The following is a 22,833-nucleotide window of genomic DNA, read 5'->3' on the forward strand; positions in this document are numbered from 1 at the left end:
CAGCCCTCTGCAGTCCAGCCCTCTGCATTTCATCTCAGCCACCATCATATCAGCTCTCTAAGTGGACACTGTAAACTTTTCCTCAGAACTCAAGGCTCTTTTGTTGCTTTGTTGTTCTAAAGTTGAGCCTTCAAATAGTTCCTAGTAATTTATACAGTAATAAAAGTTTAAAAAATAAAAGTTTTACAACACACACACACACACACACACACACACATTAAGTTTAATTCTTGTGAATGTGATGTACCCTTGTGTTCACAGATACCAAACAACAAATCCTGAAATTTCTCTGCACATAGATTTATTAAAGCATTAAAGCAAAGAACCTTGTTGTGTAAATATCAGTTTCTAAAGCATCAGCTTCACCTTTACTTCTACTGCTGTCTTTCAATTTCCAAGTCCAACTTCTAACTAATGTCCTTCAACCTCAACTTCAAATTTTACTGCTGAAATTTTTAACCTCAACTTCGATGTCTTTCAAAAGCTCAACAGAAATGCAATGCTTATCAAGTTCTTTAACCTAAAATATGTAGCCAAGAAATATAATTCTACAATTATAATCAATTCAGCTAATTTACAGCTAATTTTTTGATGCAGATTATTTACAGCCCAAAGGGTCATATTCTGAATTAATCCATGAATTGAACTCCTGCTTCTTTCTTTAGACAAAGCATTAATTGATGGACTAATCTGTAAGAATCTCTGCGGACAGTATTTGTGTCCATCCTAGAGGCAGGGATTATTTAGAGCATTATAGGACCCACTCATAGTATCTTATACTAACATTTGGATTAAATATAGAATATAGTTACATTCCACGGTCTGAAGCTTCAAGGTAGACCTTCTCATCGTTGCTGGAGATCAGGGCTACCACAACATTGTCATCACCAAATTTGACAATGGTGGTAGAGCTGGAAGTTTACAGACACTTCCAGGAAGAGATTGAATATCTCGGTGAACACTGGTGCTAGTTGGTCAGCGCATGCTCTCAGGACCTGACCTGAGATGCCATCTGGTCCTGCTGCCTTCCTGGCATTCCAATTTCCTAAATGGCCCTATCTCTCCTCAGAGATAATGAACATGTTTTCTGCTCCGTAACTCTCAGGCTCACAGTGAGTGTGAAAGGTGTTTAGCTCGGCTGGACAAGCATCCGCATTACCCGTTCTAGAGAATGGTGTTTTGTAGTCCATTAATATTCTCAAAGAGTTCAATGCTTTTTTCATGTTGTTATCTCTACACTGGATTATTCTAATGCCGTCTGGATGTTCCAGTGTAGCGGCATAAACAAGCTACAGTTATTCCAATCATCTTGAATACTAAACAAAACAAGAACATATGAATAAATTATTCCTCTCTTATCCACACTGCACTGGCTTCTGGTAAAATTTTGTAAAACATTGAATGGTCTCACACCACAGTTACCGAGCTAACCTTTGTTTTTTATCCACCACGCCTAGATCGATCAAAATCGATTTTGGTAAACTGGGATATTTCTATGTTGTTGCCCCACACACTCATGTGTCCACTCAGGTTTGTTGATGGTGGAGTGGCTGGCTGCTTTACGTCCCGGGAAGCCCACATGTTTGTGTCACCTCTTGGCTCTCCCTTTTAGTTATGCTGTTAAAGCTAGTCTTGCCAAAGACCCTGCTTGCACTCTGCACATAACATATTTGCATATTTACATATTTATAATCTCAATTCAATTCAATTTATTTGTCTCAAAGCAGCTTTACAAAGAATCAGAGTAAGGAGATGAAAAAATAACTAAATAACTAAAAATAAAAATACTGTAAGTTATTAAATTAAATTATTAAACTATTTTAGCCTTATTTTATTTTATCCCTAATGAGAAGCCTGTGGTGACGGTGGCAAGGAAAAACTCCCTGTGATGATATGAGGAAGAAACCTTGAGAGGAACCAGGCTCAGAAGGGAACCTCATCCTCATCTGGGTGACACTGGACAGTAAATAATGTAACTGTAACTGATTAATGTCCTTTCTACAACAGAAATCAATGACCCATGAGGAACTATTAGGTCAGTGTAGTTTCTGAGGTCATTATAGACACTAATTCTTTGCTGTTACGGGCTGACAGATGTAATGACAGATCTGTGATGGTGTGAAAGTCCACAAGTGGCTCTCTCCACAGCTGTCTCCTGGTCCACACAGATCCATCCACAGCATCAGTGGGCACCACCAAGTGACCAGACTCCGACCAGGGGTAGGGCAGTGGTCATACTGGAAACTCAGAACACTGGGAGCTCAGGAGTGGGGTGTATAGCTCAACAGAGAAAGACAGAGAGAGAAAGAGAAAGATATTATGATTAGTATGATTCTGATCATGTGATGTTTAAAGACGATGTAGATTATGTGTAAAGTGCAGGCAGGAACTCCGGCAAGACTAGCTATGACATCATAACTAAAAGGGAGAGCCAGAAGGTCACAGACATGAAGGCTTCCCGGGACATAAAGCGTCCAACCACTTCACGGTCAGTGACCTGAGTGACCATGTGAGGGTGGTAAGATGACAGCATCCAAACATCCCAGTACACCAAACACTCTATGACCATGAACCTTTCAGATCTGCTCCTTTACCTAAGAACTATATATTAAAAGCTCGACTGAACAAATGTGTCTTCAGCCTAGACTTAAACACTGAGACTGTGTCTGAATCCCCAACACTAATTGGAAGGCTGTTCCATAACTGTGGGGCTTTGAAAGAGAAAGCTCTTTATTCATATATTGAACTATTATCCAAAGCATACAATCTCTCTCTCTCTCTCTGACACCCCCCACCCCACCCCACCCCCAACCCCCTAACTACACACACACACACACACACACACACACACACACACTGCTCCTGAAATACCAGTGTTCCTGACCAATTCGGCTCTCTGGACCTGCCTGATCTATTCTAATCCCTTGCTTCTGTTTGGAGTCTGTCCACTGCTTCTAGGGATGTCCATGAAAATACATGGAGACGTCTTTCTATTGTAATTGAAATGATCAGTCTTGCCCTTCAACTTCTACTGCTGTCTTTTAACTTCAACAGCTTTCTAATAACTTTTATTTCTGTCTTTCCTTGTTGATAGGTTCTATATGCAGTTCTGTGTTTTGTTATGATAATTAGAATAGTGGAAATAAATGACAGGTATTTCCATTTTCCATGAGTTATTGTTCTATTAAATATGCTGAAGAGGAGAACATTTCAACATAAAGCACACATCCCATTTACAATGAAAAGGCTGTTTCCTAATAACATTAACACATTTCTAATTAGAGACATTCCTGAACATTGTGGTGATAAAACTGATTGTTGTGTAAATTCTCAGTACTGTGTATAGTTCGTGGAAGCGGACAAGTGGACGTCTTTGGATTTCCACATCATTTTTAATCTGCATTACTTAATCATTAAAACATTGTTTTAATTCAACTCTACAACGTTATTCATTTATTCTTTATTCATTAATTCCCATATAAAATGTTGTGCTCATCTTTGAATGCTTTATTACCCATGTTTTAAATGGAGTGTTAAGTTCACATCACATATGGTGAACATATTATATGGTAGTGATCACTTTCTTCCTATTCTAAATTTAGATTTATAATTCTTTATTTAAATAAAATCTTTTAAATTACTGGACATATTCTGTGTCTTATACATTATATATTTCTTTTTTCTATTTTTAAATTTATCCTTTTGTTTTTTGTCACTGCTGTTATTTATATGGTTTCGCTATTTTATATAGATTTACCACCAACAAAGATTAAGCTATAATTAAATCAGTGTTTATTTTTGGTTTAAATCAATGTTTATCTTTTAATACAGATGAACTTAAACTTGCTTTGGAATAAACCTTGTTTTGAAAAAAAAAACAAAAAAAAAACAATTAATCATCATAATTCTGTTTTATTTCTTCAGTAAACTTGGATAAACTTGAATTCTTTAAATTTGGATTGAATTTTCATTTTCAAAGATAAAACGTAATCTGAGATTTCTCAATTTCTAAAGCGGCATATTGTCAGCTAATAAATTGAAAGTTACACCTGTTTAAAACATTAAATTCTTTCAATTGCCCACAAAATTCAATCATCTGTGTAGAATTGTTGCTGTTTACATGTTTAGTCTCCATCACAGGAGACGATCAGAATTAACCGAGTGGTAAAACACAACTAAAATAAAACTTAACAAATCACTGATTAGTTTTATTAACTCTGGTTAATTTCATTTCTCAAAATGGCTGATGTTGTAGTAAGAAAACTTAGGCTGCATTAATTGTTTAAGATAATGGAAAACTGAATAAAATGGTTGAATCTCGTGTAATATAAAATTCCTATAGTGATATATTACCTTAAATCATGTAATGTTTTTGCTGAGTGAACAGAGACATGACAAAGGTGAAAGAGTGAACGAGAGAGAAACTTTGTTTAGGCTACACACTTGGTTCACTGGTGTTTTCTTGGAGAAAAACTAAAATTAGACGTGAAATTTGTAGAAAAGCAGAAGCGGTGATCCTCCTCTGAGGTCCAGTCCCGCCTCGGTCAACCTCTATATCGATTCTGAGGTATATAAATATAAAAACCATCACTACATTTAAGCTCTTTGTGTTACGCTGTTTGAGAGTATTAAACTTTGAGTTTGTGTATTTATAATTTATGGCTTCTGTGGAAACTGAAGAAAAGACAGCACTTCAGTCTGAAAAGCAGCAGGTGAGTAAGAGAGAAAAAGACATGCACAATAACAGTACATCCAATACTTTTGCATTATACTTTTAGATAAAACAGATTGTGTAGATAGGAGTTCTATGTAGAACTTTTAAGAGTTTCTAATGAGCTTTTTGGGATTCCGCATTTATTGTCTTTACCCATCATGGGTTATAAATAAAGGAACTGTCATGTTAGTAAATAAATATTAATTTACTTGATAAAATAAAAAATGAAATTATTAAACATTTCAAAACATCATATTTAGTAAAATAATGTTTTAGTTTTGTATTTTTTATATTTCTAGTTATTATTGATTTATACTTCAGGATTCCCGTTCCTCAATCTAATAGAGAAATTATTTTATTAATCGCCTGGCCTATAGACAATGACAAAAAAGTCTTTTCTTATCAGAAAAGGTTTTAGAAAGCTAAGATTAAGCAGTGAATTTTTAAAGAACCCTTTTGTTTAGAATCATGTTAGAATCACGGTTCTCAATGGACAATTCCACATTATTAAGAATGATTTAAATGTATGGAAGAAATGATATGAACTGGTTAAGATATTAACTATTGCCATGATTGGACATTGTATTGATATGTTTGGCAAAAGACTGATGGATTTCAGAATAGTGTGTGTGTGTGTGTGTGTGTTTACTGGACCAGCTGATGTTCTTCTTAAACCAGTTCTGTGAAGTGTTATTGGTGCTGCCGACCAGTGGAGCAAAAACATTCACTGACACTTCCTGTACACAGAATTTTCCAGAAGTGTCACAGCACGAAATTCTCTTTACAATTAGTGTGTGTGTCTGGAGAGAATGTTACAATGATTTTATTGGTAGGCAATATTGTGATGTTGCAGGACAACATTAATAATAAAATAACCTTAAGTGGATATCACACATAGTGTAGTAATACTGTAATAGATAGCTAGCGAGTGACAGACTACAGTCCTTCCTTCCTTCAGATGTTCTCCATACAGCAGATGTGTGTTTCCTAAAGAGTGTTTCTTATCATTAACCAGGGTTGCCAGGTTTCAATCCACCCAAAAGACCACGAACAACCCAAATGATTTAGGATGCATTTTTCTCAGCTTTTGCATTGGAAACAAAGTTCCCTGAAATAAAATAGAATAGAAAATATTTTGAACTAAATATCCTGCCCAATTTGGCATAAATACAGCAACCCTGGAAACAGTTTCCTTAACGAGAACTTTTAGAACATTTGCTCAGCATCACTACACTACACTGTTTACAAACCATGACCCTCTGAGATATTTGCCATGCGCACGGAATCAACACACACCACACACTACACACAATACACTCCGGTTTATACAGAACTCTCACTACACTCCGGTTTATACAGAACTCTCAATACACTCCGGTTTATACAGAACTCTCACTACACTCCGGTTTATACAGAACTCTCACTACACTCCAGTTTATACAGAACTCTCACTCCGGTTTATACAGAACTCTCACTACACTCCGGTTTATACAGAACTCTCACTACACTCCGGTTTATACAGAACTCTCACTCCAGTTTATACGGAACTCTCACTACACTCCAGTTTATACAGAACTCTCACTCCAGTTTATACAGAACTCTCACTACACTCCGGTTTATACAGAACTCTCACTCCAGTTTATACGGAACTCTCACTACACTCCAGTTTATACAGAACTCTCAATACACTCCGGTTTATACAGAACTCTCACTACACTCCGGTTTATACAGAACTCTCACTACACTCCGGTTTATACAGAACTCTCACTCCAGTTTATACGGAACTCTCACTACACTCCAGTTTATACAGAACTCTCACTACACTCCAGTTTATACAGAACTCTCACTACACTCCAGTTTATACAGAACTCTCACTACACTCCGGTTTATACAGAACTCTCACTACACTCCAGTTTATACAGAACTCTCACTACACTCCGGTTTATACAGAACTCTCACTACACTCCGGTTTATACAGAACTCTCACTACACTCCAGTTTATACAGAACTCTCACTACACTCCAGTTTATACAGAACTCTCACTCCGGTTTATACAGAACTCTCACTACACTCCGGTTTATACAGAACTCTCACTACACTCCGGTTTATACAGAACTCTCACTACACTCCGGTTTATACAGAACTCTCACTACACTCCAGTTTATACAGAACTCTCACTCCGGTTTATACAGAACTCTCACTACACTCCAGTTTATACAGAACTCTCACTACACTCCAGTTTATACAGAACTCTCACTCCGGTTTATACAGAACTCTCACTACACTCCGGTTTATACAGAACTCTCACTACACTCCAGTTTATACAGAACTCTCACTACACTCCGGTTTATACAGAACTCTCACTACACTCCGGTTTATACAGAACTCTCACTCCGGTTTATACAGAACTCTCACTACACTCCAGTTTATACGGAACTCTCACTCCAGTTTATACAGAACTCTCACTACACTCCGGTTTATACAGAACTCTCACTACACTCCAGTTTATACAGAACTCTCACTACACTCCGGTTTATACAGAACTCTCACTCCAGTTTATACAGAACTCTCACTACACTCCGGTTTATACAGAACTCTCACTACACTCCAGTTTATACAGAACTCTCACTACACTCCGGTTTATACAGAACTCTCACTACACTCCGGTTTATACAGAACTCTCACTACACTCCAGTTTATACAGAACTCTCACTACACTCCAGTTTATACAGAACTCTCACTACACTCCGGTTTATACAGAACTCTCACTACACTCCAGTTTATACAGAACTCTCACTCCAGTTTATACAGAACTCTCACTCCAGTTTATACGGAACTCTCACTACACTCCGGTTTATACAGAACTCTCACTACACTCCGGTTTATACAGAACTCTCACTACACTGATATTTGCACAGGACTCATAAACACGCAGTTTTTGCACATCGACAGGTCTGTAACCTTAAACACTTGTCTTGCACATTACTTGTTTTTCATCCAATTCTCCATATTTATTCCTAAATCTCTGTATTTAGTATTTTTCTGATATATTTTCTTATATTGTTATATTATACTATATTTTGTAATATTTTATATTTTGTTGTTTGATATATTTTTGTACCCTAATTTGGGTATTTTAGTATTTTTGTTAAATTCCTTCCTATTTTATCTATTACCTGTGTTTGTGGATACTGCTGGAAACTGTGAATATCCCTTTGGGATGAATAAAGTATGTATGTATGTATGTATGTATGTATGTATGTATGTATGTATGTATGTATGTATCTATGTATCTATCTATCTATCTATCTATCTATCTATCTATCTATCTATCTATCTATCTATCTATCTATCTATCATAAAAATATAGTTATTTTGTATTTACATGTCAAATGAACAGTTATCCTTTAAAATATCACAAAATGTGCCCAAGTTGTTGCTCTTTCTTTAAAACATACTTAAACATTTTGAAACAATTGTAGACAAATTATGATTTCTTACCAATATATTTAAAGCATTTTAATTGAAACATGCAGTCCACTGTGTCTTATTGTACTTATTAGCTCTTTATTCCGAAAGCCTGTTGAATGATTTTGTGCAGGTCTGAAAAGTGCAGGAAAGTGTGGAATTTAAAGGAAATATATGAGTCAAGATTTGTTCTTTGATCTCTGTTCTTTGTAGATGCTGATTTGTACAAGTGTAATCTTCATAATACAGGATAATTTTCTTTTGGAACTAGCAAGAAAAGTGAATTTGAATAACTAAAATTTAAAAATGTGAAACAGTAAAATTGTCAAACGCAGAGGAACTGAAATACCAGGTGACGTTTTATGCAAATTATGTGTGTGTGTGTGTGTGTGTGAATTTAACCTTGCTGGACAGATGTACGGCTGTACAGATGAACTAGAAGACAGGATCAGATTCAGGCATCGTCTCATGGAGCAAAGACAAACTGAGGAGTCCAACAAAAAGGTCACAGGTGAGTATATCCCTGTGCTCTAAAGGGAAATTAAACACTCTGGCATGTTATGTTATTAGAAAATAATCAGCTTCAGGGTAGTAACTAACTCTGCTTTGTCACATCAACCTCTCAATCAGGATGTCAATTAAGGTAGGAGAAACGTCTTGTGAAATTATTTACGATTCTTCAGCTACAGCCATTAGTAGCATAGTAAATAGTAAAAGTTAAAACTGTGTTTGCAATAGAGTTAAGGTAAAATTTGGACATACAAGTTATTATAGAAGAATGTGTGTATCACATGCACCATTCTTTTCTGTTCATATTTTATTTTATTTGAGAGGTTTTTTTGTTTTGTTTGGTAATTCTGACAGTGTGTGTGCAGGGAATTCGCAGTGGAAGACGTTCCTAATTTGGCATATTGGTGAAGAATGGATCATCCTCATCCTGTTAGGAGTTATCACAGGCTTTTTCAGCTGGGCCATGGACTACGGCATCGACTTCGGCCTGCACTGTGAGTGTGTGTGTGTGTGTGTGTGTGTGTTTATAAATTCTCTTGTTGTGATGTACAGGATCAACACAGCAGCAGTCCTTACAACTGTAAACAAAATCAGTGAACAAAAAACGTCCCCTCCAGTCATGTCTGTTTTGTTCACACTAACATGGATGCATCTGAAAAAAGTTTTGTATTCATATTGTCATTTGTTAAACCGTTTGATGATACTTGGATTTAAGATTCAGTAATACACCAGTTATAATCATGCAATGCTGAATGAACTAATGACAAATTATTATATAATTATTGTGGTTTACAAATTAATTTCATATAAAAAAGTAAATTCAATAAATACAAATTCATCCAAACGCTAACTTGCATCTAGGTTCTTACTGTATGTAAGTCTGTGTGTGTGTGTGTGTGTGTGTGTGTGTGTGTTTCTCCATCTAGCTACAAGGAAGCTGTATGAGATGGCACACTTTAACGTATTCCTGCAGTATCTGGCCTGGATTTTTATCCCCATACTGCTGATCTGCTTCGCTGCAGTATTTACTTTCTTAGTAGGACCACAAGCCGCAGGTAAAGGAGAGCACACACACACACACACACACACACACACACACAGACAGACTTTATAAGAGTTAATAAAGGAACATCACTGAACATCATCACAGAACATCATTTACTCATCATAAGTGGTGGAAACAGGTTTTCATAGGTTGTCATGGTAACATCCATATAATAGCAGCCATTTGATATGACAATTATTGCCTAGGTGTAAATTAATTTATTAAAAAATCATTTACTTTTGGTCTTTTCATTGTTTCTTTTTTTGGTTGTTTGGTCTTTTTTGGATTTTATGTAGGTGTAGTGTCTGCATTTGTGGTTTTTGGATGTATGGTTAGACGGTGTGTCGTACATCAATGTCTTTTGCAGGATCCGGGATCCCAGAGATGAAGACAATTGTAAAAGGAGTGATGGTTAAAGATCACCTGAGCCTCAACACACTGCTGGCCAAACTGGTGGGTCTGACCTGTGCCCTGGGCAGCGGCATGCCTCTAGGAAAAGAGGTACACACACACACAATACTACTGCATGTAGTATACTACATAAACAAACAATAACTTATAGACATTATAATGATTTATGTAGAATGGTTATTACAAGACTTATTATAATGAAATATTATTTTACAGCTTTGTTTTAATATTTATACATCCAGTGTTGGCTGGTGTGGCTGTAGGATTATAGAGACAGAACCTTGAAGCATGATAGGAATAGCAAACTTGCCCTCTTGTGTGAATATGTGGAAGCTAAAACATTTTTCTTCCCCAAATTCTCACACATATTGTCCCAAGACATAAAGAGCAGCACACGTTTGACTTTCCTATCACACAGCAAAGCTTAGTCCTAATTTTCAGTGATACTAGACAAGACAGTGTAGCTGTAGTAGAATTGAGTGTAGCTGTAATAGAATTGAGTGTAGCTGTAGTAGAATTGAGTGTAGCTGTAGTAGAATTGAGTGTAGCTGTAGTAGAATTGAGTGTAGCTGTAATAGAATTGAGTGTAGCTGTAGTAGAATCGAGTGTAGCTGTAGTAGAATTGAGTGTAGCTGTAGTAGAATCGAGTGTAGCTGTAGTAGAATCGAGTGTAGCTGTAATAGAATTGAGTGTAGCTGTAATAGAATCGAGTGTAGCTGTAGTAGAATCGAGTGTAGCTGTAGTAGAATCGAGTGTAGCTGTAATAGAATTGAGTGTAGCTGTAGTAGAATTGAGTGTAGCTGTAGTAGAATCGAGTGTAGCTGTAGTAGAATCGAGTGTAGCTGTAATAGAATCGAGTGTAGCTGTAGTAGAATCGAGTGTAGCTGTAGTAGAATCGAGTGTAGCTGTAATAGAATTGAGTGTAGCTGTAGTGGAATTGAGTGTAGCTGTAGTGGAATTGAGTGTAGCTGTAATAGAATTGAGTGTAGCTGTAGCAGAATTGAGTGTAGCTGTAATAGAATTGAGTGTAGCTGTAGTAGAATTGAGTGTAGCTGTAGTAGAATTGAGTGTAGCTGTAGTAGAATTGAGTGTAGCTGTAATAGAATTGAGTGTAGCTGTAGTAGAATTGAGTGTAGCTGTAGTAGAATTGAGTGTAGCTGTAGTAGAATTGAGTGTAGCTGTAGTAGAATTGAGTGTAGCTGTAGTAGAATTGAGTGTAGCTGTAATAGAATTGAGTGTATCTGTAGTAGAATTGAGTGTAGCTGTAGTAGAATTGAGTGTAGCTGTAGTAGAATTGAGTGTAGCTGTAATAGAATTGAGTGTAGCTGTAGTAGAATTGAGTGTAGCTGTAATAGAATTGAGTGTAGCTGTAATAGAATTGAGTGTAGCTGTAATAGAATTGAGTGTAGCTGTAGTAGAATTGAGTGTAGCTGTAGTAGAATTGAGTGTAGCTGTAATAGAATTGAGTGTAGCTGTAATAGAATTGAGTGTAGCTGTAGTAGAATTGAGTGTAGCTGTAGTAGAATTGAGTGTAGCTGTAGTAGAATTGAGTGTAGCTGTAGTAGAATTGAGTGTAGCTGTAATAGAATTGAGTGTAGCTGTAGTAGAATTGAGTGTAGCTGTAATAGAATTGAGTGTAGCTGTAGCAGAATTGAGTGTAGCTGTAGTAGAATCGAGTGTAGCTGTAGTAGAATCGAGTGTAGCTGTAATAGAATCGAGTGTAGCTGTAGTAGAATTGAGTGTAGCTGTAGTAGAATTGAGTGTAGCTGTAGTAGAATTGAGTGTAGCTGTAATAGAATTGAGTGTAGCTGTAATAGAATTGAGTGTAGCTGTAGTGGAATTGAGTGTAGCTGTAATAGAATTGAGTGTAGCTGTAGCAGAATTGAGTGTAGCTGTAGCAGAATTGAGTGTAGCTGTAATAGAATTGAGTGTAGCTGTAGTAGAATTGAGTGTAGCTGTAGTAGAATTGAGTGTAGCTGTAGTAGAATTGAGTGTAGCTGTAGTAGAATTGAGTGTAGCTGTAATAGAATTGAGTGTAGCTGTAGTAGAATTGAGTGTAGCTGTAGTAGAATTGAGTGTAGCTGTAATAGAATTGAGTGTAGCTGTAGTAGAATTGAGTGTAGCTGTAGTAGAATTGAGTGTAGCTGTAGTAGAATTGAGTGTAGCTGTAATAGAATTGAGTGTATCTGTAGTAGAATTGAGTGTAGCTGTAGTAGAATTGAGTGTAGCTGTAGTAGAATTGAGTGTAGCTGTAATAGAATTGAGTGTAGCTGTAGTAGAATTGAGTGTAGCTGTAATAGAATTGAGTGTAGCTGTAATAGAATTGAGTGTAACTGTAGTAGAATTGAGTGTAGCTGTAGTAGAATTGAGTGTAGCTGTAATAGAATTGAGTGTAGCTGTAATAGAATTGAGTGTAGCTGTAGTAGAATTGAGTGTAGCTGTAGTAGAATTGAGTGTAGCTGTAGTAGAATTGAGTGTAGCTGTAATAGAATTGAGTGTAGCTGTAGTAGAATTGAGTGTAGCTGTAATAGAATTGAGTGTAGCTGTAGCAGAATTGAGTGTAGCTGTAGCAGAATTGAGTGTAGCTGTAATAGAATTGAGTGTAGCTGTAGTAGAATTGAGTGTAGCTGTAATAGAATTGAGTGTAGCTGTAGCAGAATTGAGTGTAGCTGTAGCAGAATTGAGTGTAGCTGTAGTAGAATTGAGTGTAGCTGTAATAGAATTGAGTGTAGCTGTAGTAGAATTGAGTGTAGCTGTAGTAGAATTGAGTGTAGCTGTAGTAGAATTGAGTGTAGCTGTAATAGAATTGAGTGTAGCTGTAGTAGAATTGAGTGTAGCTGTAGTAGAATTGAGTGTAGCTGTAGTAGAATTGAGTGTAGCTGTAGTAGAATTGAGTGTAGCTGTAGTAGAATTGAGTGTAGCTGTAGTAGAATTGAGTGTAGCTGTAATAGAATTGAGTGTATCTGTAGTAGAATTGAGTGTAGCTGTAGTAGAATTGAGTGTAGCTGTAGTAGAATTGAGTGTAGCTGTAATAGAATTGAGTGTAGCTGTAGTAGAATTGAGTGTAGCTGTAATAGAATTGAGTGTAGCTGTAATAGAATTGAGTGTAGCTGTAGTAGAATTGAGTGTAGCTGTAATAGAATTGAGTGTAGCTGTAATAGAATTGAGTGTAGCTGTAGTAGAATTGAGTGTAGCTGTAGTAGAATTGAGTGTAGCTGTAGTAGAATTGAGTGTAGCTGTAGTAGAATTGAGTGTAGCTGTAATAGAATTGAGTGTAGCTGTAGTAGAATTGAGTGTAGCTGTAATAGAATTGAGTGTAGCTGTAGCAGAATTGAGTGTAGCTGTAGTAGAATCGAGTGTAGCTGTAGTAGAATCGAGTGTAGCTGTAGTAGAATCGAGTGTAGCTGTAGTAGAATTGAGTGTAGCTGTAGTAGAATTGAGTGTAGCTGTAGTAGAATTGAGTGTAGCTGTAATAGAATTGAGTGTAGCTGTAATAGAATTGAGTGTAGCTGTAGTGGAATTGAGTGTAGCTGTAATAGAATTGAGTGTAGCTGTAGCAGAATTGAGTGTAGCTGTAGCAGAATTGAGTGTAGCTGTAATAGAATTGAGTGTAGCTGTAGTAGAATTGAGTGTAGCTGTAGTAGAATTGAGTGTAGCTGTAGTAGAATTGAGTGTAGCTGTAGTAGAATTGAGTGTAGCTGTAATAGAATTGAGTGTAGCTGTAGTAGAATTGAGTGTAGCTGTAGTAGAATTGAGTGTAGCTGTAATAGAATTGAGTGTAGCTGTAGTAGAATTGAGTGTAGCTGTAGTAGAATTGAGTGTAGCTGTAGTAGAATTGAGTGTAGCTGTAATAGAATTGAGTGTATCTGTAGTAGAATTGAGTGTAGCTGTAGTAGAATTGAGTGTAGCTGTAGTAGAATTGAGTGTAGCTGTAATAGAATTGAGTGTAGCTGTAGTAGAATTGAGTGTAGCTGTAATAGAATTGAGTGTAGCTGTAATAGAATTGAGTGTAACTGTAGTAGAATTGAGTGTAGCTGTAGTAGAATTGAGTGTAGCTGTAATAGAATTGAGTGTAGCTGTAATAGAATTGAGTGTAGCTGTAGTAGAATTGAGTGTAGCTGTAGTAGAATTGAGTGTAGCTGTAGTAGAATTGAGTGTAGCTGTAGTAGAATTGAGTGTAGCTGTAATAGAATTGAGTGTATCTGTAGTAGAATTGAGTGTAGCTGTAGTAGAATTGAGTGTAGCTGTAGTAGAATTGAGTGTAGCTGTAATAGAATTGAGTGTAGCTGTAGTAGAATTGAGTGTAGCTGTAATAGAATTGAGTGTAGCTGTAGTAGAATTGAGTGTAGCTGTAATAGAATTGAGTGTAGCTGTAATAGAATTGAGTGTAGCTGTAGTAGAATTGAGTGTAGCTGTAGTAGAATTGAGTGTAGCTGTAGTAGAATTGAGTGTAGCTGTAGTAGAATTGAGTGTAGCTGTAATAGAATTGAGTGTAGCTGTAGTAGAATTGAGTGTAGCTGTAATAGAATTGAGTGTAGCTGTAGCAGAATTGAGTGTAGCTGTAGTAGAATCGAGTGTAGCTGTAGTAGAATCGAGTGTAGCTGTAATAGAATCGAGTGTAGCTGTAGTAGAATTGAGTGTAGCTGTAGTAGAATTGAGTGTAGCTGTAGTAGAATTGAGTGTAGCTGTAATAGAATTGAGTGTAGCTGTAATAGAATTGAGTGTAGCTGTAGTGGAATTGAGTGTAGCTGTAATAGAATTGAGTGTAGCTGTAGCAGAATTGAGTGTAGCTGTAGCAGAATTGAGTGTAGCTGTAATAGAATTGAGTGTAGCTGTAGTAGAATTGAGTGTAGCTGTAGTAGAATTGAGTGTAGCTGTAGTAGAATTGAGTGTAGCTGTAGTAGAATTGAGTGTAGCTGTAATAGAATTGAGTGTAGCTGTAGTAGAATTGAGTGTAGCTGTAGTAGAATTGAGTGTAGCTGTAATAGAATTGAGTGTAGCTGTAGTAGAATTGAGTGTAGCTGTAGTAGAATTGAGTGTAGCTGTAGTAGAATTGAGTGTAGCTGTAATAGAATTGAGTGTATCTGTAGTAGAATTGAGTGTAGCTGTAGTAGAATTGAGTGTAGCTGTAGTAGAATTGAGTGTAGCTGTAATAGAATTGAGTGTAGCTGTAGTAGAATTGAGTGTAGCTGTAATAGAATTGAGTGTAGCTGTAATAGAATTGAGTGTAACTGTAGTAGAATTGAGTGTAGCTGTAGTAGAATTGAGTGTAGCTGTAATAGAATTGAGTGTAGCTGTAATAGAATTGAGTGTAGCTGTAGTAGAATTGAGTGTAGCTGTAGTAGAATTGAGTGTAGCTGTAGTAGAATTGAGTGTAGCTGTAATAGAATTGAGTGTAGCTGTAGTAGAATTGAGTGTAGCTGTAATAGAATTGAGTGTAGCTGTAGCAGAATTGAGTGTAGCTGTAGTAGAATTGAGTGTAGCTGTAATAGAATTGAGTGTAGCTGTAGTAGAATTGAGTGTAGCTGTAATAGAATTGAGTGTAGCTGTAGCAGAATTGAGTGTAGCTGTAGCAGAATTGAGTGTAGCTGTAGTAGAATTGAGTGTAGCTGTATCTGTGTGTGTAGTTGTTGTGTTATTGTGTATTATTGTCATCTTAAATCTTTGTTTAATTTTTTTTCTAGAGTCCTTTTGTGCATATAGGAAGCATCTGTGCAGCACAGCTCCACCGGTTAAGGGCATACGTTGGAGGCATTAAAGCGGTAAACTATCTGAAAATAATAAAATTAATTAAACACACGCACAATAGAACAAACGTTACATTTAATTTACAATATAAGTTTACAATGTAACTTTTATACAAAAATAGCTCAGAAATGTTCATTAAAATCTTAATTATTCAATTTTAAATAGTTTTAATTAAATAATACAATAATTTATTATTATTATTATTATTATTATTATTATTATTATTATTATTCAGTATTGTTTATATTAGATGATTGTGTGTGTGTGTGTAATTCAGAGCGAGTCTGATGGCATCGAGCTGCTGATTAGTGGAGCTGGTGTTGGAATTGCCTCCTGCTTTGGCTCACCTATCGGAGGTAGGAACAAACTTGTGTGTGTGTGTGTGTGTGTGTGTGTGTGTGTGTGTTGTATGTATCATTTTAAGTTAGAGATGTAAGTAAATGATTCTAGCTGAATTTCTTTTTGTTTTTGAATACATTGTAGGTATCCTGTACAGTATAGAAGTGGCTACGTCATTCTTCATGGTCCGGTGTTACTGGAAATGTTATGTTGCTGCTGCCATTAGTGCCTTCATCTTCAGAATCCTGCCTGTGTGGATTGGAAGAAATGGTGTGTGTGTGTGTTATATAATTACATTACTTCTGAAACTCCTCTCACTAATTTTAATAATAATAATAATAATAATAATAATAATACAACTAAATTTATTTTTTATAATATTACAACTGCTACTATTAATAATCATCATCATTTTCATATGATACTTTTTGGTTCTTTACAGAATATGTTATTCCTCTGTTTAACACTGATTTCCGTCTGGAATTTCCTTATGAACTCCAAGAGTTTCTGTCCTTCACCGTCCTTGGGTGAGTGTATGTGTGGTATCATGTTATAACAAAGTTAACAAAAAAAAAGACAAATAATATTACGATCCAAGACATAATAAGTCAAGTGAAATTAAGAAAAATCCAATATAATATTGATAATAATAATAATAATAATAATAATAATAATAATAATAATAATAATAATAATAATAATAATAATATCCAGTGCACCTGATTTTTTTTAAATGTCACTTAATTTTTACATACAGAAATTAATTTTGTGGCTTATTGTAAGAATAAAATCAACAATCAATAAAGCAATGGTATATTTGCTGACATAATATTTACATTAACATTGTATATTCAAAACTAAACACTATTAGATGTGTGTATGTGTTTTAGTAAATGTTACCAGTCAAACAGCGTGACTAGTTATTTAGTTATTTTGATATAAATATTTCTCTCTCTGTATTTGTTTTCAGGATTCTGAGTGGGCTTTTTGGAGCATTTTTTGTCTTCATAAACGGCATAATGGTGCGTTTCATCAGGAGCCCTCACCGCATTAGCAGGTTCCTCGCCAAGACGTGAGTGGTTCTGCAGAATTCCACATCCACATATTCGCCCAACAGGAAAATGAACAAGAAAGCTTAGTGATATGGTGAAAGGATTTTTCTAGAATAAAATATTTCATTGTTTCTTTAGGGAGATCAAGATGTATAGAGAAGGGCACTTAGTTTTTTCCATCATACTCCAAAGTTCAGATTCGGTATTCGACAGCTGCATACAATTATACAGCAGTGACAAGTAACTACACTATAGCAAAACACAATCATTCAGGCTAGCTATTAATTATAAGGACCTACATTTTTTGCCCTTTCTAATACAGAGCCTGAATCTGGTGAAGAGGTTCTCCTCCTGAGGTTTACATTCACCTCTGGTTCCTTCAGCCCCTTCTCATGGATCATCTAACAAACTTTACTTTAGCTACTACACTATGACAAGGGTTACAATGTGTTAATAGTTACTGTGCTGTAAAAGTATGGTGTGTGTGTGTGTGTGTGTGTTTGTAGCCGTGTGCTGTATCCTGTTATTGTCACACTGGTCATCTCCACATTGACCTTTCCTCCTGGATTTGGACAGTTCATGGCAGGCGAGGTAACTAATACCACACCCAAATCAACTAGAATTCATTTGTTAGTGACACTATCCACAATTCCTTTAATCCAAACATCATACAACATCACTTCCTGCTTGCCTCTCCTCACTTCCTATACAGCTCACTCAGAGGGAAACTCTACTTGCACTTTTTGACAACCACACCTGGTCCAAACATTTTGAAGGCGACCATTTTGATCACTCGGATCATTCCGTGGCATGGAAGCATCCACGAGTCAACGTCTTCGGCACTCTCACCATCTCCTTCATTACGAAGGTCAGGATGAAAATGAAAAATGGGTTTACAATTGCTTTTTAAATCACAGAGAAACCAGCTTGAAGGTTAAAGTCTGATATTTGTGTACAGTTCTTCATGTCAGCAGTGGCCATCTCCATGCCTGTCCCCTGTGGAGCTTTTGTACCTGCCTTTGTCATTGGTGAGTGGGCTTAGAACATGTAGATATAGCCGTTAGTCCATGTAGGAAAATCAAGTAGGCCGACCAATAGTTCTCTAACTGCATCAGTCATTGTGATAAACCGGTTAGGGAGTGCTAAAAAGAAATAGCTAATGCTTTAATGAAGAAATAAATGTGAGACGTAGATGTGTGCGTTTGTGTGTGAAATCAGGTGCAGGTCTCGGCCGATTAGTTGGTGAAGTGGCGGCTGTTGTTTTACCTGAAGGAGTTCATGCAAATGGCACGGTTTACTCTGTAATACCTGGAAGCTACGCTGTGGCAGGTAGCACACTGAAATAAAACCCATACATGATTAGAAGTTTCTTGAGTTTCCTGACTTGCAGCATCATATACTTTGTCTTGTTCCTGAACAGGAGCAGCAGCAATGTCTGGTGCAGCCACTCATACCATCTCCACAGCCATGATTGTGTTCGAGTTGACCGGCCAGATCAACTTCCTTTTCCCAATAATATTTTGTGTTATAGTGGCTAATATTGTAGCCCAAAGTCTGCAGCCGTCACTGTATGATTCGCTCATACACATCCGGAAACTTCCGTATCCTGTGGAGATCAGCTGGGACCACAAGGAGTGAGTGTTCATCTTCATCTATTATCTTTCTAAATCTGAGGAACCACTTACTTGTTTTTCAGAATGGCCAGTTTATTAGTTACGTCAGTGTAGCCACAGTGATACAAGAACAAAGAGCCACAATTATTAATCATTTACTGAAGTAGTGTGCAGTTGAAGGCAAAGTGTATAGGAATGAAAAGGAAAAAAGTTGATGTCCACTAAGTTAGCCTCTGTCAGGTTCTAGTTTTTAGATAGCATAGCTATCTATGCAAACATTGCTGTTTGTCTCTGTTTAGAGAGTCTAACATTCGTGTGGAGGACATCATGGTGAATGACGTGAAATACATCACACTTGCCTCCACTTACAGAGATGTGCAGGACCTCCTGCTCACGAAAATAAGGACCCTCCCCTTAGTAAAGTGTGAAGGTACCACCACCATCCATCCGCCCCAAATGCTTACCTAACATACCTCCTGCAATCACCATTTATAGACAGTGATTTCTTGGCGGTTCTCCAATTCTGGCTCTTTCCCTTCCCCAGAGTCAAAGATATTGCTGGGTTCTATTGAGCGTGCCCAGCTACAGGCACTGCTGTCCAATCAGCTCAGTCGAATGCGGAGACTCAAATACCTCCACCGGCAAGGGCAGAACGAGAACGATGCCCACGAGGTAAGAAGTGCAGCAAAGAAGGAGGAATTTAACATGAACGCAAAGTGTATTCACCTTTGGTGTGCAATTGCACCAGGGTATGTTTTCAACTAGACCTGTATGCCTGCTGAATTTGTCTAATTATAGTAATTCAATGGTACTGGACTAGAAAAATCTTTACATTTGCACTTTAGGATGTTCAGTTACCTAGACATACTACTGAAAATCCATTAAAAGGCTTCCAACACCTAAGGAAGTATGTAGCAATAATCACTTATGGTATTTGGCATACATTTTTACCTCATTTTATACAGCTCCATAAGTGAGGGTTAAGGGCCTTGCTCAAGGGGCCCTGCAGTGGCAGCTTGGTGGACCCTAGGATTCAAACTCATAACCTTCCAATCAGACATCTAACAGCTTAACCACTAATCTACCATATCCCCACATGATCAGTTGGTATATTGTTGTATGAAGGCTTGAAAGCCTGTATGAATTTTTGTTTTCCATTCTGTACTACCCCCACAAACAACCTGCTCATGTTCTGAAAAAAAAAACTGCAAATGTGTTTTTATTGCTTTAAAGAGCAATAATCTGTCTTGAACATCTTCACAGATGTATTTTGCCTTTACATTAGCAACAAGCAGTGTTGTCTGAGACGGAGATAAAGAACCTGAGACCTAAAACACTTGAAAATAGCAGACTTGCTGGATAAAGTGGCACCTATTCACCCAGTGAGAGGGGTTTTTGTTATAACATCGCTCCACATCTTTATCTGAAAATCATCTAGGAACTAAACAAAAAGAAAAAGTGCAGAATTAAAAAAAAAAAAAGATGCAAGGGCACAGATTTGACTCCTAACATTTTGTAACTGTGAATGTCTTTCAGACTAAAGCCGGAACATCCAAGTCGTTTTCTTCTAAACCACTGATAATAGAGAGAGGTACAACACATGAAAGTGTGTCACACATCAGGCAACCACAAACCACCCTATTATTATTATTAGTACCTCTACTGTACAATCATAGTACATCAGTGGTACAAATTTGTTAAATTTGCTACTTCTTTCACATATTGACACAAACAAGTACTACTGGCAATTGCTCAAGGTAGAGCATGATTGCTCTGGTGGATCTCCAGACCAAACCATGGAGGCAGATCCGGGATCCACGGCATCTACTGAAAGGGGAACATCAAAGCATAGCCGAGGTTGGCTGGTGACTGGGGCTTTTTGGTGGCAGGTTTCTCTTCTGAACTTTGCTTGGCATCTCATTGTGCTTCCCATCTTTGATGCAGAGGTTGTCCTGCGTACCCTCCAATTTTGGAGTACTGTTTAAGTGAAAAACTTTAAAATGAGGTTCCAACCTGAAGCACATTTGGTTTACTGTAAAGAGAGTAGTGCCCAAAGAGCTCCTGGAGCTCTTTACTAAAAAAGGTGTATAACTTGTTTGGGAGACCTTCAGGGAGAAAGGCTGACAGTAAATCACTCCAGAAAGAAACTAAAATGGTCCTGAAAATCAGCATTTCATTACAACTGATGCTCAGGAGAACCTTGTAGTAAGGGATCTTGACAATGTTCCTTTTTTTTAAAATAATATATTCTCTTTCTTGACCCTATCCTTTTCATTCCAAGCCCATCCAAGTGGGTGATGGTACTGATTACCATGCAGCTGGTGCAGATTCTTGAGCAAGCCGTGCTTCAGGATCAGAAATGTTACATCAATCTACCACCAAGCCATGTAATTACCATCTCTTTACCAACTCTAATGTCTTGCTCAGGTTACCAAGGTTCAGATATTACCATTAAGAGCCTCTTGTGTGGCCATTCTAGTGTGGACATAGAGGTAAGAGCACTGTCATGTTCAGCTTTATTCTCTTTTATCCAAACACAAATTTCCTTTTTCTGATTGATTTCTAAACGGTTTATAACAAATTCAATTAAAAAACCCCACCAATGGTTTCTTTCCATCTAGGAGGAAAATACAGAAATAGAAGATACAATGACGATGAGAGAGGTGATAACTCATTACATGCCATGTGTACACACACGAACGATTGCAAATCCAGAGATGTACAATTTGAATGAATTGCTTAGATTTGGTTTGTCTGCTCAAACCTTTGGTACTTTATTCCAAAAATAGTCATTGCCACAAATCTCATGACGGTAGGGACTAGCTGGGATTTACAAGAATTAGACTATAAAAGAGTGGAACAATTAAAAAAAAAAAAAAAAATCTTTCGAGTCTGTTCAACTTTTGAGAACTTGTGTCCAGATCATCAAGTGGGAAGAAGAGCAGCTTGATGAAAAGGTTGACTTAAACCTCTGTAAGATTGACCCTGCCTCTGTGCAGATATTAGAACGGACCTCGCTACAGAAGGTGCGTGAAATCCAGCAGGCTAATACGTACCAGTGTCAGACATTTTACTATGATCACATCATTCTTCTCCTATCTTTAGGTCCACAACATCTTCTTAGCGATGGGTTTGGACCAAGCATACGTCACCAATGTCGGGAGACTCGTAGGAGTTGTGTCACATACAGAGGTGAGGAAAAAAGAAGAATATTGGGATTTCTCGGAATCTGTTGTTCCGGTATCCAAATGACTTTGGGTCATGCCAGAGTCACAGCTTCACTGTGTTTGCTTTGTCATGTCACAGCTACGGAAGGGCTTTGAGACTTCAGTGAAGGTGTCAGGAGCCAAAGCACACGCACCCATGGCCAGCTTCAGAGAGAACAGCGCTAGGTTCAGGAAGACGGCAACACCAGAGGCCAAGGAGCTCCGCAAACTTCTGGGCAGCCAAGACAATCTGAACCAGACCAGTTAACTGTGATGAAGGTTCATGTGGGGATCAACTGGCAAACATGCAGGGAGAGAGTTAAGTAAAGGGACTAGGACTGCATGTTGGACAAAAAATAATTTAAAAAAAAAAAACATCTCAACTATGCAAGTTTTTTGTTCACACAATTAGTGTGAATCCCAGATGATCCCAGATCTATTCACTTTAGATGCTTTCTAATTAGGATATAAGAGAACTATTATTCTATGCAGGACATGCAGCAGCAAAAATACATTTCAGGCTTTAATTATTACAGAAACTATTCCTCCAGGTACATACAGTTACTTAAAAATACAGTTGTGGTGTGTGACAATAATTCAGATTGACATAATAGTATCTTAAAATGAGATTACAAACTGCCAGTGCCTAATTCCCTTTGTACAAATATTATTAATCTTGCAGCACTTCACATCAATCAGGGCATGCTGAGTAAAACCCGTTTCACAT

General features: G+C 37.2%; 1 protein-coding gene across 1 annotated transcript; it reads left to right on the forward strand.

Moving 5' to 3' along the window:
- Positions 1-4,553: 4,553 nt before the first annotated feature.
- On the forward strand, positions 4,554-22,374 carry LOC131367745 (chloride channel protein 2-like). The gene is made up of 23 exons (XM_058413221.1): positions 4,554-4,712; positions 8,597-8,693; positions 9,058-9,186; positions 9,619-9,747; positions 10,105-10,238; positions 15,833-15,910; positions 16,174-16,252; positions 16,380-16,505; positions 16,678-16,762; positions 17,206-17,307; positions 17,794-17,878; positions 18,000-18,155; positions 18,246-18,315; positions 18,506-18,616; positions 18,708-18,921; positions 19,200-19,330; positions 19,445-19,572; positions 20,437-20,491; positions 21,328-21,392; positions 21,522-21,563; positions 21,822-21,926; positions 22,006-22,092; positions 22,207-22,374. The coding sequence occupies exons 1-23, from the start codon at positions 4,659-4,661 to the stop codon at positions 22,372-22,374; spliced, it is 2,430 nt and encodes an 809-aa protein (XP_058269204.1). The 5' UTR covers positions 4,554-4,658.
- The last annotated feature ends 459 nt before the right edge of the window (positions 22,375-22,833 follow it).

This window comes from Hemibagrus wyckioides, linkage group LG17, assembly GCF_019097595.1.
Source record: "Hemibagrus wyckioides isolate EC202008001 linkage group LG17, SWU_Hwy_1.0, whole genome shotgun sequence".
Lineage (NCBI taxonomy): Eukaryota > Metazoa > Chordata > Actinopteri > Siluriformes > Bagridae > Hemibagrus > Hemibagrus wyckioides.

Excerpts from the sequence above, each read along its gene's own strand:
- LOC131367745 (XM_058413221.1), top strand. The coding sequence starts at position 4,659 with ATGGCTTCTGTGGAAACTGAAGAAAAGACAGCACTTCAGTCTGAAAAG. Across the intron at positions 16,763-17,205 it reads CTGTCCTTCACCGTCCTTGG|GATTCTGAGTGGGCTTTTTG; the intron begins GTGAGTGTATGT and ends ATTTGTTTTCAG. Across the intron at positions 22,093-22,206 it reads GAGTTGTGTCACATACAGAG|CTACGGAAGGGCTTTGAGAC; the intron begins GTGAGGAAAAAA and ends GTCATGTCACAG.